This window comes from Delphinapterus leucas, chromosome 1, assembly GCF_059928025.1.
Source record: "Delphinapterus leucas isolate spDelLeu-1000000601 "Yukka" chromosome 1, BTC_Dleu_Yukka2, whole genome shotgun sequence".
In the NCBI taxonomy this organism is placed as follows: domain Eukaryota; kingdom Metazoa; phylum Chordata; class Mammalia; order Artiodactyla; family Monodontidae; genus Delphinapterus; species Delphinapterus leucas.
This window is the reverse complement of record NC_143129.1, coordinates 22,191,691-22,210,365: the sequence shown is the minus strand read 5'-3', so window position 1 is coordinate 22,210,365 and position 18,675 is coordinate 22,191,691. Positions and strand designations below refer to the sequence as shown.

At 35.8% G+C, this 18,675-nt stretch overlaps 1 protein-coding gene across 1 annotated transcript in view; it reads right to left on the bottom strand.

Annotated features, from left to right (window-relative positions):
* Positions 1 to 18,675, bottom strand: part of SPATA17 (spermatogenesis associated 17) — a 190,196-nt gene that overhangs the window by 76,670 nt on the left and 94,851 nt on the right. The window contains exon 9 of the mRNA XM_089906876.1: positions 147 to 350. Coding sequence (XP_089763002.1) covers positions 147 to 350 — 204 coding nt within the window. The remainder of the gene's footprint in view (positions 1 to 146; positions 351 to 18,675) is intronic.

Here is an 18,675-nt window from a genome sequence, read left to right as displayed (position 1 = left end):
CATATAGCTGATTCACTTCATTGTACAGCAGAAGCTAACACAACATTGTAAAGCAACTATACTCCAATAAAAAAGAAAAAAGTGAATAATAAAAGTACGAAGACAGAAAAGTTAAACTGAAAAAAAAAAAAAAGACTAATGAGTACCTGACATCGTTTCCTATCAATGGGTGGCAGAATTCCGGACCGAGGAAAGGACCGGGCACTTGTGCAAGCCAGCCAGCTGCTAAGGCTGACGGAGTGCTTCGGCTTCACTTTAGGTCTTCGGTGTGTTAAAGGCTTTGCCTGCTGTAACCGCAACTCCCATGGATCAGGATCTTTTCTGAAAGGTGAGTTGTATATACCTGGAATCTAAAGAAGAACAACATCATTTTGATTTTTTTTTTTTTTTTTTTTGCGGTACGCGGGCCTGGGCCTCTCACTGTCGTGGCCTCTCCCGTTGCGGAGCACAGGCTCCGGATGCGCAGGCTCAGCGGCCGTGGCTCACGGGCCCAGCCGCTCCGCGGCATGTGGGATCTTCCCGGACCGGGGCACGAACCCGTGTCCCCTGCATCGTTAGGCGGACTCTCAACCACTGCCACCAGGGAAGCCCATCATTTTGATTTTTATCCTTCATTTTCACATAGAATAAAGGGAAGATAAAGTTGTACCATACAAATTTTCATATGTTTAAGGACTATGTTAAACTACAACTCTAGTTCTTAATTAGAGGACTTTAGTCTAAGGATATTACAAAATACACTTTGTCCCCAGACCAACAATTTCAGAATGATTCATGGTTGAAGACTAAACATGTTAAAAACAACTAATAGAAACTATAGTTTCTATCTGCTACACATGGCATATTTGATATAATTGTATTTGAGAAAAAAAATAACAGGACCTTAAGGCATTCATTTTGTATTCTAACCATTAACTATGTATAGGTATACTTAACCAGCTCTGTAAGTCATACGTTCACTCACACAAACTCAAATATATAATGCTTGAACCAGTTTCAGGTACAAAGTATGAACTTAATAAATATTTGATTATTTGAAAGATTATTCATTATACAGCCTAATTAATGGCCACCATTTTAAGTTCTTTAAAATAATAAACTGGTATATGTATATATATATATATTATATACAAACATACATGTGTGTATATATATGTATGTGTATACATATGTATACAATCATTCAAAATAACACCCTGTATTTAATGAGTTGCATTCACATGGTTAGGAGCATTATTTCTATATCATCACATTACCCTTGCTGTCTATCACTGACCTTGTCACACACAGCATCAAAATAGTCCAGACTTATTTAACACAGTGACTGCTATGCAATGGAGGTTCAAAAGATGTATGCAGGTTAAATGTTAAATTCAGGTTTAGCACATTCCACTCTCTGAAAATTCAATGATCTTTGAATATACAAACTGCTTAGAACTATATTTTTATTCCTTTCCTATATACAAATGCATATTCATAAAGAAAAGCTATATTTTAAACGATAGGATGACTTGTTTAGTTGCTCTGTAGACATTCTAGACTAATGTAAAGAATGTATCCATTAAACCTCTCTGGTTTTTCCTAAAAATGTGCTTTTCTCTCATGCCACCATCATATCCATAAATATTTCTGGTTGTTATACTTACCTCTTGGAATAAGCAAGTCCAAAGTATTATGACTACCTACGGTAGTTGTCTTTTAAAAACTATGCTAGGAAATTTTATATTTCTAGCCTAACTCCTCAGTAAGTATAAACCTCTAACTAATACCAACTCAGGCTAGACTCCATGTCCTATCCCCAATGCTTCCTTAATAGCCTGGGGACAACTCTATCACACTACTTATTACATTGTTTCAAAATTATCTTTGTGTGTGTCCATCTTCCCTAAGCAAGCCGCTGGAGCACAGGGACTCTATTTTAGGTATTTTTGCATCTCCAGGGCCTAGCAAAGTGCTTAACACATAGCAGACACTCAAAAAATGAATGCTAAATGCTTATGTAGAAAAACAATGCACTGTTCAGAAGGGCCCATAAAGTCTCTATTTTACTCTTACTTTCTTGAGCCGCATAAATATTTTAGTAAAATGTTTGAGTTTATTTCAAAATCTGATTGACTTCCTTCAAAGTTATAGATTAAATCCTTTTCATCTTTCTTAACACTTCAGGTTTAATTTGCTTTTGAATACATTGTGATCTAGAACTAAATTATCACAGACCCACTGAGTCATCTTCAATTCAAATTTTTCCTACGCTAAGGAAAAAGTTAATGTAAATATATTTACCTATTTAAATTTTTTCTTGAATTGGCTCTTCTTTGAGACTTTTTTCCCTATACAATTTACATAAGATAAAAGTATTGGAAACATTATAGGCATTGTATAAGCCATTTTTAATGTCATGTTAACATTCTCTTACTATAATACTAAATACAGAACAAGGTGGACACGTAAACAGATATTTTTAATGATGTTAATGTAAGAAAATTAATACACATATGTATTCAAAATAGCTTTTGGTGAACAGTAATTTTTAAGTGGATGGTAATTTTTAAAATGATTTTTAGGGTGATTTTCTAAGATGAGACTATATCAATTGTAATGAGAGAAAAACAATAAATTTTATACTAAAAAGACTATTCTAACATAAAATAGAACTAAATCTACATAGTCTATGAAAGAGATATAAGAGAATACCATTCTGTTTAGTGATGACCTAATTAACTGAAGTCTGTTAGTTTATCATTACCATAATCTTACAGATTAAAATGGTAAAATGCATACAATATAACTAGATTATAATTTACCATTTTAAAATATCTATCTACCTGAATAACTGCTACCAGCTATTAACTTTACCCCCATTAGAAATCTTCCTTGATCTCCTTCACATTTGCATGCACATGTATACATAGGCTAGATGGGAAATGCAAATAGATCAGTAGACATGATAGCTTTCTTAAATTATATTTTGCAACCTATATGGAGATCTCCTCATGTGTATTCTCTTTGCAATTTAAATCATATATAGATAGAAAATATATTTTAATTGAATGGAAAATGTATCATTTAAAATCTTCAAGGTGTCAGTATTTTAGAAATTAATTTAATACATTTGGCTAACTTTTGTCAATGAAAACGGTCCAGCCCCCTCAATCCCTACAGCAAGCAGAGACCCTATCTACTTACATTAATATAGTATCCATTTAATTATTATTTCTTTAAGTTAACAAAACAACCCGAACTATTGTCTCAATTGCTATATTTCATTAATTTGTAAGCCATTTTGTGAATAATGGTTTGCTATGGATTTTTTAAAAAGTATTACTATGAGTCACAGAAGACAAAGTTAATCCTCGGGGACTATGACATATTTTTCCGTTTTCACATTTTTCACAACTTAGAAGGGCTAATGCCAAGCTAGCTTTGGGGACTTCATTTTCAGCAATAATTTTCTAGAGTGACCAACACTATGGGGAAATCTGTGCTAACTGTTAAAAAAAAAAAAAAAAAAAGAAGAAGCCTACAACTGAGTTATTTGCAGTACTGTCATGCTAACATTCAACTCAATAAGACCCAAGAAATCTCAGGAGAGGACTCTGCTAATAGCTTCTTACTGACCTCCCTGTATCAGGCCCGGCTGCTGACTGGTGGCCCAGTGGTGAATACAGCAAATGAGGTGTGAAAGCACTGATTTTTTTTAAAGGCTATGATTCTGACTCGTCAAAATGAAAGGAAAAAAAAAAGGCAATGAGTTATATAATAGATATATATTTTTCTTGAATTTCCCCCCTTCAGACCTTCCATCATGGGAACTTAAGCATGACCTAGAATATTAATTATGCCAGGTTGAACAGCGAGCAAATGTACCATTTGTTACCCGGTCACCCTTAGCATTACATTAATATTTTGAACCATTCCATATTTCTAACAATCTATCATATCAGTTGGCTCTTTTCTTCTCAGTTTTTATTCTTCTACTGAAGGATTCTAAGGGAAAGTACTTTAAAAAATGCAGTTGACTTGAAAACAAATGGATATACTTGTTATATTTGGAGCATCTACTGCTGTATTTCATGAAGAATGTTTTTATGGTCATTTTCCACTCATACACTGACCTTTATTCTGTAATTGCCTGCGGGAAGCCAAAGTCTAATTTTTTCTCTTCTCTTTGTTATTGAGGTTTACTTTTAAAACGAGTTTCTGTAAAATAAAAAGAATTTGAAACAGGACCGGGTACGCCTATAATTCCCATAGCACGATTACTAGTGCTTCAATTTCAGCTTTTATCAGATTAGAAACAGTAATTTCTCATGATTTCAAAGTAACTGCTTATTCTAGGAATGAAGAACTCTACAGGATACGTGGGAGAATTCAAGTTTTACTTTTGCAAATCACAATTACACAGCAAAAAGTATTTTCTTCAAATACACATTACTATATATTAAATAGGTGAACAACGAGGAACTACTGTATAGCACAGGGAACTATACTCAATTTTTTAAAAAATTTTTTTATTGAAGTATAGGTGATTTACAATGTTGTGTTAGTTTCAGGTGTACAGCAAAGTGATTCAGTTATATATATATTCTTTTTCAGATTATTTTCCCTTATAAGTTATTATAAAATAATGAGTATCTTTCCCTTCAATATCTTATAATAAACTATAATGGAAAATAATATGTATAACTGAATCACTTTGTTGTACACTTGAAACTGACACAACATTGTAAATTTTACTATACTTCAATTAAAAAAAAGATTTTAAAAAAGTATTTTCTTGCCCCATGAACCATGGGGGGCTGTCTAAAATATGTTTGAGTTCTAAGTTTTAGTAAAAAATGCTTTTAAAATATAAGACACTAGGCAAGCACAGAAGAGTAGTAAAGGCCTCTAATAACTAGAAAAGTGGAAGTGGGCCAGGGAACTGCAAATGAAATATTTGCCAGGGTGGGGGCTGCCCTGGCGTTAGGAGACAGAGTGTTAACACACTGTCACAGGCCAGCGTTTAGTAAGATAGTCTACGTTCAATTACTCTTGCTGAGAACTAAAAGGAAACATGGTCATTTCTCAGATACAGACAACAGTCATGTTAACCCTCAGATACAACATCCCAGAAGGAATAATAATTTCATGGAAACATTAGGGATTCACAAAGGATATATTTGGTATGGTTCTTATCTATCTAAGGCAAGAGTGTTTTTTTTTTTTAAACTACAAATGCTTTTTCTCGTCTTTCACTCCATTAAGAAATAATATGTTTAAATGTCTTCAGTCAAATTATAGAGGGAGTACGTTAAATGCAGAGCCCCCAGATATAGCCAGCTTTATTAGGTTAACAAATGATTTTTATAAATCATTCGGATATCCTAATCATTATTATATGTTAAAATATTCTCATGAAATGTTGATTAAAATGAAGAAATTTAAATAAGATACCATTCTCCATATACTAATTTAATTCAATAAATATTGAGCATCTTCTAACTTTGAAACACTTTGCTGGATCTAAGGTGGGTACAGAGATAAATAAAAAGTGATCACTCCCATCAAGCTGTTCTCGGAGGGGGCATGGGGAGAATGATTTTATGACTGACAATAACACAAACAGCCTGTAGTAAGTGTCCTCTAATAACTGTTTAAAAGAAGTATACACCAAAAGTTATGGTAAAGGTATATACCCTTTAGAAAACCGTGTGGAAAAAGTATTTGAATTTGTTCTAAAGATGGGTAGAATTTTGGCAATAATTATCTTGCTCCAGACGCGCAGGCTCAGCGGCCGTGGTTCACAGGACCAGCTGCTCCGCGGCATGTGGGATCCTCCCGGACCAGGGCACGACCCCGTGTCCCCTGCGTCGGCAGGTGGTCTCTCAACCACTGCGCCACCAGGGAAGCCCACATTTTGGCAATAATAAAAGGAAGAAAGGTAGTCCAGGCTAAGGGAAGGGTAAAATCAAAGACATATTTGTGGGAAAACATAGGCCACTGCTCAGTGAACATCACTTTGGCCAGTTTAAGCATGAAGCTATAGTCATAAATGAGCTTGTGAAGATAAATTGAGGCCAAATTCTAGAAGGCTGCAAGATTGCACTTAATTCTACATATGATGTGGATCTGTTGATTTTCACATTCTCCTTTAGAAGGTAAAAGTCTGAAGCAGGCCCTACTAGTGCACAAAGCGTATAGAAACAGACCCAGTGGAAACCTAGGCAAAAAACACAGTTGAAAGAGACAGAGCAAGCATCAGAACTAGATTCTGATATGGCAGGGGTATTGGAATTATCAGACCAGGAATTCAAAATAACAATGATTAATAAGATAAGGCATCTAACAGATAAAGCAGACAGCATGCAAGAATGGGTGGGCAATGACAGCAGAGACATGGAAATTCTAAGTAGAAATCAAAAAGAAATGTCAGAGATCAAAAACATTGTAACAGAAATGAAGAATGTCTTTGATGGATTTATTTGGAGACCAGACATGGCTGAGGAAAGGATATATCAACAGAAATGTCCAAAATGGAAAAGCAAAGCAAAGCAAAAGAAGTCTGACAAAAATGTAACAGAATGTCCTAGAATGGTGGGACAACTACAGAAGGTCTGCCATACACATAATGGGAAAACCAGAAGAGGAAGCAAGAAAGAAAGGAATAGGAGAATTATTTGAAGTAACAATGACTGAGGATTCCCCCCAAATTAATGTCAGGCACCAAATCACAGACGCAAGAAGCTCAGAGAACACCAAGCAGGATAAATGCCAAAAAACAAAACAAAGCAAAACAAAACTAAAAAAACCCCTACACCTAGGCATATCATATTCAAACTTCAAGAAATCAAAGATAAAAAATCTTGTAAGAAGCAGAGGGGATAAACACCTCACTTATAAAGAAGGAAAGATAAGAATTACATCCAACTTTTCCTCAGAAACCATACAAGCAAGATGAGAGTAGGGTGTAATATTTCACCCAGAGTGAACCCTCATATAAACTATGGACTTTGGGTGGTAATGATGTGGGAAGGGTGTAGACAGTACAGTCGTCCCTTGGCATCCTCAGGGGATTGGTTCCAAGATCCCCCCCACCAAACCCGCAGATACCAGCATCCGAGGATGCTCAAATCCCTTATAGAAAATGGCATAGTATTTGCATATAATCTTCACACACACCCCAATACTTTAAATCATCTCTAGATTACCTATAATACCTAACGCAATGTAAATGCTGTGTAAACAGTTGCCTATGCACAGCAAATTCAAGTTTTGCTTTTTCGAACTTTCTGGGGTTTTTTTTCTTTGAATATTTGAATCCATGGTTGGTTGAATCCATGGATGCAGAATCTGAGGATATGCAGGACTGACTTTATATGGCAACTTCCCGCTCAAGTTTGCTGTGAACCTAACATTACTCAGAAAACAGCCTATCTTAAAAAAGTTAAACACATGTTTAACATATAACACAACAATCCCATTCCTGGGAATTGATACAAGAGAGATGAAAATATATGTCTACACAAAGACTTGCATGCAAATGTTTATAGTGGCATTATTCACAGATGCCAAAAATTCGATGTAATCCAAATGTTTATCAACAGGTTAATAAATTAACAGAATGCAGTTACCCATAGAGTGGAACACTATTCAACAATAAAAAGAAATGAAATACTTATATATACTATAACATGGAAGAATCTCAAAAACATTATGCTAAATAAGTTAGATGCAATACCACATATTGCATAATTCCATTTATGTAAACCGTCCAGAAGAGGCAAATCTAGATAAAGAAATGTACAGAGGCATGAGGTACATGGAAATCTCTAGACCTTCCACTCCATTTTGCTGCGAACCTAAAATTACTTATATTTAATGGTCCCCCTCCATCTGCTCTGCTTTGAACCCCTCTTACCCTCTACAGGGAAGCCAGAGTAATAACTACAAATTAAAAAATGGTTTTGGTCCCTAAAAGACTATAAATGGGGACTTCCCTGGCCGTCCGGTGGTTAAGACTTCCCCTTCCAATGCAGGGGGTGTGGGTTCGATCCCTGGTCCGGGGAGATGAGATCCCACATGCCTCACGGCCAAACAACCAATTTGTTACAATGTTACAGCATTGTAACAAATTCAATAAACACTTTAAAATTGGTCCACATCAAAAAACATCTTAAAAAGAAAAAGACTTTAATCGCTTTTCAATGTACCTAAGAAAACCTAACAAGTTCTTAACAAGGTCCTTTGTTCTGTTCCAATCTCATTTAAGCCACTCTAGCCATCCGTCACTACACACCATCCACATTGGCTTTCTTTCATTTCCTCAAAACATGCCAGGCTCTTCCATGACTCAAATTCATCAAAAATGTTTTTTCCATCTGCTTACTTGCCTGGCCAAATTATACGCATCCTTAAAACTTCACATTAAATATCACTCCTTTAGAAAGACCTTTTGCGACCCCATACACATTGTCCTACTATATTATTTCCCCCAAAGTTCCCTGTTCATTTTCTTCATGGCACTTATCACTTTAAGTTATTCACATATATGACTATTTGTTCTTTAATGTCTACCTCCCCAACTAGAATTTAAGCTCCATCAGGGTAAGAATAACACCCATTTTCCTGACGTTTATATACTTAAGTTTGTAGTTCTCAACTCTGGTTACACAGTAAGTTCATTTGGGCAACTTGAAAACTACTATGTCCAAGCTCCACCCTAGATCAACTCAGGTGGAATCTTTGAAGCACCTGTCTAGGCATTAGCTTAGTTTTGTTTTTAAAGAACAGCTGAGAACCCTGACTTATTACCCACCTCAATACCTGGCTCAGAGTAGACAATCAATCCATGTTTATCTGAATAAGTGATATAAGACCAGAAGGCTGTAAAAGGAAGCAAAGCCTGTTTATTCAGAAGTAAGAAGAAAGACCAGTGGAAATAGAAGAATGACATGGAAAGGGAGTATGTTATAGAAACAGAATCAAAAGACATGGATAATAGGTTAATCAAGATATAAGGTACACTACCAGATGTAAAATAGATCGCTAGTGGGAAGCAGCCGCATAGCACAGGGAGATCAGCTTGGTGCTTTGTGACCACCTAGAGGGGTGGGACAGGGAGGGTGGGAGGGAGACACAAGAGGGAGGAGATATGGGGATACATGTATATGTGTAGCTGATTCACTTTGTTATAAAGCAGAAACTAACACACCATTGTAAAGCAATTATACTCCAATAAAGATGTTTAAAAAAAAGAAAAAGACGAATATAAGGGAGTGTGGAGTTACAGAAAATCTTGCCTTTAGAACCCCAGCAAGAGTTCACAAGAAGAGCAGTTATGTGGGAATGTTCATCTCTGTTTGGGGGATGTTAGGACTGAGCTTCCCACAAAGCATTCAGGTTGAAAGGTCCAGTGTGGCGTTGTCGGAGCAGTCTGGAACTTAGGAAAGAGGTCATAGCTAGCAACCGGAGCGTTTTCTGAATAAAAATGGCTGAAGGTGTGAAAATGGATGGAGTCAATGAAGGGGAGACTAGGGACTGAGGGACTTTTTTCTAAGAAGTCTTAGGGATGTGTATATAGGAAGTAAGTGGGAGAAGGGAAGCTCACGAAGTGAAGGTCAATGGAAAGAGCGAACAGCGGGGTGGGGGTGGGGGCAGGACATCAGGGAGAAGGTGGTTTCATGGAGGAGGTCACCGGGGTCAGATGTCAGGGAGGGTGGAACAGCATAAGGACAGACACTGTACACATGGAATGGTAATTAGAGGGTGACAGGTGACCTCTGCAGAAGCAGATTCTGTTCTTGTGGCAGAAATCATGTTGTAATCCATTGAATGTGGGGAAGAAAAAAGAAGTGGAGGCTGGTTTGAGGCTTCCAAAATATAGCAATATCATGATGACTCAAAAAATCTTGGGACTGAAAGAATATTTTGTTGTTTTTCCCCAGTCAGGATTTCCCTTTAACCATATTGCATTTTGAAAGAATTTCTGAGAAAGATTTTATGTAAAAGATTTTCTGGGAAATCTTCCCCATTAAACAATTCCTTTCTCTCTTTATCTGTAAATGTCAGGTCAGTCTTTTACTGATCCCTGCAAGAACTGGATGCAAGTGGCTTGTTTTCCCACTTACGTAATTTCTCTAGACCTTCTCCTTTCCCCAACCTGCAGTAAACCCCATCTACCCACCACCAGTGTGGCTTCCTTTACCTTCTCTTTTGTCTGCTACCTTAGCAGTCTCTCCAGCTTTGGCTTTGCTTTCTGTCTTTCCATTTGAGTCACAGCCTTTATAAATAATTATAAAATACTGAAATTAGTGTTGACATGGAGAGATAGCCATCCTGGGAGTAGAGCATTCTGTGGGCATAAGATGTCTGGTGTTTGAGCCGGATCATGAAAGAGGAGAAGGGATTTGTTTGGTGTGTAAAGTGAGGAAAGACATTCCCAGAAAACAAGACGATGTACAAAGGAACAGAAACTTAAATAACTTTGATATTTAAAAAAACTATATATGCACTCATATGATAGAGTAAACAAGATACACAAGGATTATTGAAGAAAAGTGAGAAGAAATGACCAAAGAGTGGGAGGAAAAGCTGACTATAGTGTCACTAAGGCCAAAGAAGGTTACAAGATCACTGGTGCGCTGAGCAGTGTGCAAACCTCCGAGAGGTCCCATGAATTTATAATTCGGAGATTCCTGGGTGACCCGATCAAGAGTTATTCTCAGTAGAGCAGGGGAAGTGGAAACTCCATTCACAGTGATCTGAAAACTCCCTATTGTGATTCCTCTGATATACAATTTCCATACATTCGGAACCGGCTTATCATACACACAAAGGAAGCCTGCATCCCCTAAGGAAAATAGAAGAAACATAGTGAAGGATGTTTTTATGACCACCATCCCCCTAGAAACCTTCCATTATACACCTTTTTTCTACTCCGTCTGGAAACCTAGTATTTTCCCTTGCTTGGTTCTTCTACAGATGATTTGATATGAAAATGATTCCATAGTTTGGGTTTAAAAGATGACTTCCAAGACAATTAGCTGCTAAAAGAAAAATACTTGGCATTATAGAAACAGGCAAGTAAATGAAAATTTTCTTTTGTTAAAGCAAAGGTACCAGTGGCATGGAGCATTTGTCACACTTTATTCCCAGTGTTCTATGGGGCTCTGCAAAAAACTGCTATCCCACGAGTCTTTGAAGAAGGATTTTTTTAAGCAAACAAGAGAAAGTCATTTTAAATTGTATCGAAGTATAGGACTGACTGCCTCGTGGGCATGGAATGCTATGTTGCCTTAATCTGGTTGGCTACAGTCTTGTGTCCATATCTTAAAGACCACCGCATTTTCAGATCACTGTGCTCTCGCGTAGTTTTGTTCTGAAGACCTGTGGCTTCTCGTATGGAAACTATTAATTAGTACCTATTAGGTACAGATTATACCTGCCACTTTGTGACAACTGAACTGGGTGATTAGGATTTTTTTTACTTTTCTGTATGTTATCTCCAATAAAAATTTTATTATAACTTTTTTAGGTTATCTTTTTTGCTTTCCTATTTTGCTCTGGTCTCCTCGATGGTAGGGAGCCTGGAAAATCCCATCCAATATGCTTTACAACCCTACTATCTTTTATTACTACTTAAACTGTAAGCCCCTCCAGTGGTAACATAATTTGGCCACAAAATAATTAGCAGAAAAGTAATTTTTTCAAAAGAAGTTGGCCAATTAATATTTTGATGAAAAAAACTGATCTGGTCTAAAACGAATAATAGTCTCTAGTCTCTACTTTTATGGGTGTATTACTGGGTTGTTTTACAACTTTGTATGTGATTTTTTTTTCAAGATTTGAGGAAATAGTACTGCCCTTGTACTTTTTAATCCATAATTCACTTCCAGTCTATAATATCACTGTGCTAACTGAAATTAAAACATAAGCACAGCAACTTAAATTTCCCCATAATAGAAGATAGCTGGATCAAGCAACTATTTGTCTATTTGTTTTTTGGTCAAACTGATTATGCCCAAATAAATCTTTGCTATATTAATCACAGCTCTCCTTTACATTTTCTGGTATACTCATCCTCAAAACCCTGTTACTTTTCCCAACACTCCTGATTCCCTTGCCTATAATTCTTTCTGCCTTGCCCTGTGGATCCCGTCTCCGGTCTATGCTAACCCACTTCCCTATGCCCTCAAGCTTTTCAATAAATACATTCTCTACCTTTTTTTATTACAATTGAAGCTGCCTTCTCCTCGAGAGCACCACTTCCTTTGTTGCCTTACTGAGCAAAACATTTCAGTATTTCCCTGTATCACAGTGACCAGGGAGAGATTTGCATCATCTCATTTCTCCAATGTCACTTTCAAACCACTGTCAAATCTACCTTCTTGTGGTCCGAATATCTCTTTTTTCTCCCTCCTTATGTCCCAGACTTGCTGGTCATTCTCCCCATATTCATGATAGCCTTTGGCACCGTGGTTCAGGCTTTCCTTCGACTATGTGCTCTGGCATAATTTTAGGTGATTTCATATACAGATGGGCAACCATTCCAATAGTTTACCTTCACAGTTCTTTGACTCCTTCACCTTCACTGACCTTCACCCTTACACAGTGTTAGCCACACCCTACAAAAACCCATCGTCCAGACCTGCTCTGTGTTAATAATTTAGTAAGCTTAGACACCAATATCTCACCCTCTTAACTTTCTAGTCTACTAGTTCTCACATTCTTATTTTTACTGACCATAAGATTGATCCCCTAAAGATCTCAAGTCCAGGGATCCCACAAGTTTTTCCTAATCTATCGTCTCCTTTTTGCCCTCACTTTTTCTCCTACTAATATGAGTCACATGGTTGATTATTTTAATGACTCAAGTCCCTAACATCCACCATCCTGTCATATCTACATGTCCATGCCCCAAACCAGAATCCATTCAACTGCACAATATAACTTAGTGGTTAATTAGTTAAATCTGAATTCCCAACTCTACCTCTTATTTCCTCTGTGATCTTAGCCTATATTACTTAACCTCACAGCAACATGGGTATGTCCTCTGAAATAACAGAACTATCTCATCAGGTCATGTATAAGTTTAAACACATGAATACAGCTAAAGCACTTTGAACAGTGCCTAATACAAAGAAAGCACTCAATAAATGCTATTTTTTTTAAAAGAGGTAGTATCATGCACTCATTGTGACTATGAGTTCTGGTCTAGACCATCACATACTAACACTGACCTTGGGTCCTTACTGAATCTCTTTGTGCAGCATCAATGAATTGGGGATAATTGTCTGCCTTATAGGGTGGTATATGAGAATGAAGAGAGGTAATTCATGTAAGGGAATCAGAAGAACACTTGGCTCACAGTAAGCCTCCAATGAATGTTAGCTCTTGTTACCATTATTCTGCATGCTTACAAGCTCAGGCTACTGCTAACTGCTGGAATAAATCATATAAACCAGGCGGGCTGGAGATACTACATATTTGTGGACTTCAAATCTACCTAGCCCCTCCGAGCCCCTAAACAGCCCTCTGCCTATGCTTCTTCTCAGGTTTATTTTAGAAGATCAATCAGGACACTGAAGTCCTCAAACAGTAATTACTTCAACTTCCAACCATTGCTATACAAGTATCCATATACAATCCTACACTTGTTTTATTCCTTCCTGACTTATGAGGCAAAATTCTCCTTCTGTCTCTTTCAGCCTACACCTTTATGTTCATCATCACATCCTCTCCCACCTTTTCCAGGTCCACGTTTATTTAGTTATTTCATCTCTCGCGTCTTTTCAAGCTTTCTGCTGCAAGTCGCTCTTCTGTGAACAGGTACAAGTTTCTACTCTTATGAAAACCTTCCTCTAACCCTGCTTCCTCATCAAGCCTATAAATCTAATCTGTGGGAGTACATATTTCCTATTCCTCATGTTTCCATTGCCTCTCTTTGCCCTTCACAAGGAGTGAGCTCTCAGTCTGGCACATCAGGAAAGGAGCTGGTCCAGCCTAGTTTAGCCCCTTCCTCCCATTTCTTGAAAGTCAGCCTGTCTATGGGAAAGCACATATCCTTTACTTCCACTTGCTTTAAGATTCACAAGGATGGACTCTGTTTTCCTGCTTTGCTTATGACGGGGAAGAAGATTTAATTATAAAATTAAGTAGAAGCAAGTTTATTATTGCTTCAGATGCAAACTTCCAATACAGCTCTCATTGCTAATAAAACTAATACTGTTGATCTCCATCTATCTTTCTCTCAACTTGTTCTGAACTCGGGCAGGGAGAAGTGGGTTTAGGTATTGGGCCCTTTATCACCTCTCCCTTCCCAACCAAGTTTCTGCCCTGACTATTCCGTAGCGGTGCTTTGGCAAACATCGTGCCTCACTTTTGCCATTAACTATATTGACATCTCAGATAGTGCTGAACATACCAATAGATAAAGCTTCCGTCTTATCATCTGGGACATAACAAGCCCACTTCTTTCATTGACATGAGCATTCATTAATTGAAAGAAACATTACTAGTTAGATCAAGAGTGAGATGTCAAAGACATTTGTGTTCTTATAGCTATCTCTTGATCTCAAATAATATGATCACAAAACAATGTGTTAACTCCGTGTTGAACAGGATTCTGTTGTTTCAAAATTTCAGCTGATGCCTCACAGGTGAAAATACTTAATAGATGACAAGTACCCAGCCTGACTCCTCTCTTTTCCTAACAAGGCAAACACATTGCCTAAAAGCTGCCCAGAAGTGCCCATGAAGGCTTGCTTGCCTTCCTGTGAGAGGGTCTTGCATTTTAGACTTATGCCTTCTACCTCCTGATGTCTAAAGGAACTGATGAGCTAATTCACACAGGGATTAAAGGCTAATGATGCTGAATATGTTGTCTACTAGATACCTTCAAATAAACAGAGCTTTAAAGATATGATTTCAGCCATCATCCAGGAAAATATTCTTGAGATAGGACCTTTCTCAGGCCCCTTCGAACCATACCATAAAGAGAAAGCATGGTTTCGAAGACAGCCAGATCTGAGTTTGAATTTCAGCTCCACCCTATCTACCTGTATAACCTGGTTTGATTTGGGACATAAGGAGCCTTTAAAATTGTTAGCTTCCCCTATGCCTTGTCATTGTATATAAGATTTTTCCTTTTAAAAACAACATCAAATATATTTTAGCAATATAAAGATCAGTTACTAAAAATTATTATATCTTTAAAAAATTTTTTTAATAGTTTTTTTTAATGCAAAGAACTAGTGAATAATTGAGATTGGAATAAAAGCTTCCTTTCTTATTTTGAATCTAAAATTACTACAAATCAGAATTAGGACGTGTGTATATACCATTCATTTATTAGTCAATTGATATTACTTATGAGCCTACTTTGGTATTAGGGATATTAAAACGACATGATTGCTTTCTTTTATGAATTCACCTACATTAGGCTGAAGTAGATGTAACCATAATACCAATGGTAAATGTTATATTAAAACACAGAGGGAGAAAAAAAGGAACAACTCTGCCTTGGAAGGTCAGGGAAAGCTCAACAATAATTTTCACATTCTGATAATAGTTGACAGAGAAGTTGATTTCGGTATGGCTACATAATTAAGAATACAGGTAAGATAAATTGAATCATTTTAATGGTGTGAGTTCAAGAGTAATACAGATGATCATAAGTTAACTTATGTACATAAATATAAATAATTAATAGGAGTACAACAAAATTATATTATCCTAATGATTAGTTTATTTCAATGAGATATTAGAACTGAAATTATATGCATATGTATATATACATGGTTTAATTTAAAAGTAAATGGAAAATAAAGCCAAATAAATTTAAGAAAAAAAAATTGAAATTCAACTCATTAAGGAGACTAACAAACTAAGCATCTTGAAAACATAATTTTTCTCTAAACTAAGGAAGATTATATCCTTTTGGTGAATCTTTCCTTTCAGTACAATGATAGCTGTTAAGACATGCAGCTTATTTATTTTAGGTCCAAGAGATATTCACAGATTAAGATTTAAACATAAATTCTTTCCCTTTCCTCTCTTCTCCACACCTTCCTTCCATTTTCTCATCCTTTATTTTATTGTCTGTTGTGATACTGTGTGGATAACATAAGTCAGTTTTGACTGAAATACTTCCAACTGTCAAAAGATACAGTAGATAGAAATGGCAATTGACAAGACTATTAGTTACACAGAAAACTTGCCACTTCATACTAAACTACTTAAAATCATGCTTGCCACACCAAAAGGAAACTAATTTTACATATATTTTAAAATTAACAATTGTAATTCCTCTTTGGTTGTTTCTTTTGTGCCTATAATAAATACATAAAATATTGAGGAAAATTTCTATGTCGTTTAAAATATTTATCTAATTTATATTGCATAAAATCTTAAGGTCATAGATGATTTCTTGTGTTGGGACTATACCTTAAATTAAACTCAAAAGTTAGGAAATACTCATGCTCTTAATAGTGGTCTTAATGACCAAATCAGCTACATTAGACAATGATTCAGTATCTTAACCACTGACTTAGTTAAAAGTTCATTTTAAGGAAACATTTGAAAGTATAATTGTTCTCCCTATGTCCCTAGCTTTAATACTAATTGTGTTTGATTATAGGATGCAAGGGTTGGGAAAAGAGGTATAGAGGAAGATTAAAGGAGAAAAGAGAAAGGAAGAAAGGAGATGAATTATACCAAAGCCTGAGATTTTAAAATTTGGCCACCAGTTACTCAGTTGAAAGATTTCTGAAGTTTTCCAATCCAGAAGAGTGAATTAAATATCAAGGATATAGAGAGAGCAGGGCTTATCTATATAAAGTTATTCTTCTCAACTCACAGAAGAGCTAGGTTGAACCATGAGCTGACAAACTCCACCTCTTCATTGGGCATCAGTTATAATAGCATCTAACTTAGAATTGGTCTCAATCTAAAGTATTTCTGAAATGTCCTGAAAATAGAAAAGCAATCATAATAATAGGAATAAATCTTTAAATCTACAAAATATTACAGACCCAATTATTTCATCAGATCTAGTTAGAGCAATGGTATAACTTCCTTGTATTTCTAGGCTTTGGATTTCATTATATTATTAATAAAATTATTGATATCAAAAGGAACCCCTCAAAACTCTGTCTTCTTTAATCAATGAAGAAATTGATAGGATTGATTGCAATTAACTTACAGCAACATTAACGTATACAAAACCAATAGAAATAAGTATGTAGTAGTTAGCTGTTAATTATTTTTTGTGTAAAATGTTTATATACAATGCAATTTAAAATATTTAAATGGAGGAACATTTTACATTGAGGTAGGAAATGGGAACTACTTTTGTTATACATTTTATTCTATTTCTTTTCTGACTTGAGTTTTTTCTATTAAAACTGAATTGAATACCATTTTTAAGTAAAAAAACATATATATGTCTATGTTGTATATATAGTTATCTATAATATATATCTATATATGCATATAAAATTACTGGAAGAACATATACCAAATTTTTAACAGTGGTTATCTTTTGGATGGTCCAATATGAACAAATATTTTCTTCTGTGTTTATCTCTGTATTACCAGTTTTTGGTACTAAATACATTTTATGTTTGTAATTAGAGAATAGTCCCAATAAATATTACTTAAATGTTATTTTTAAAAAACTGTATTGGAAATTTTACACAAGGCTGCATTTGTGTGTTTATATACATACATATACATATAAACACACACATGTACATATGTGTAGGTATATACAGGTTATTTTTTAATACCTAATGAGAACAAACTCTACTCCATATCCTAATACATTAAAAATTTACCCAGTCTACTGTATGGAAGTAAAGACCCTGAGTTTATAAAATAAACTGTAAAAGAAATAAGAGAGAGAGAACTAAAGAAAACCAAGTGCTTCAATTTTAAAGATAGGACTAAAATAGTAAGGTTTATTTAAATGTCTGAATGCTGGATTTGGTATCTGATAAGCCGACGATTATTTAGAGCACATTAAAATAAAAGTCAAAACTTATCTGAGCAAATTTAACCAGAGCAGCAGGGTTTGCACATAGTACAAAAATGTAGTCCAAGAGGGAAGAGATATGGGAACATATGTATATGTATAACTGATTCACTTTGTTATAAAGCAGAAACTAACACACGATTGTAAAGCAATTATACTCCAATAAAGATGTAAATTTAAAAAATGTAGTCCAATCAGAGGTGAAATAACAGTGAAATTGATGAACTGTAACCTTTGGGCCCCTCATTTTGGTAGGCCCTTTCCAAGACACAGGGAGGGACCCTGGCAATGTGCTCACGTGGTTATGTTTTTTTTGTAAAATTTGCAAAAGTAAGATATCACTTAATTCCACTGTTTCTCTATACTCTGCCTTATCCTCTGTCATACCTGGGTTGGGTGGTATGAGAGTGGCTGTGGACATGTTGCAGATCAAGACAGGAAGAAGCAGAGGCAGCTATATATTTAATTTTAGTTGGATATATTTATGTATAGATTTATGTATACATTTATGGATTTTTTCTGGTACTTCCAAGTATACTTAAAATTTGTTAGCAAACTTCCAGGAATATTCCTGCACCCACTGTGCAGACTCACCATGAGTTACAAATAAAGGTGCAGATCTAGAGCCTGCATTGCAATACAAACATCCTAAGGGGTGTGGC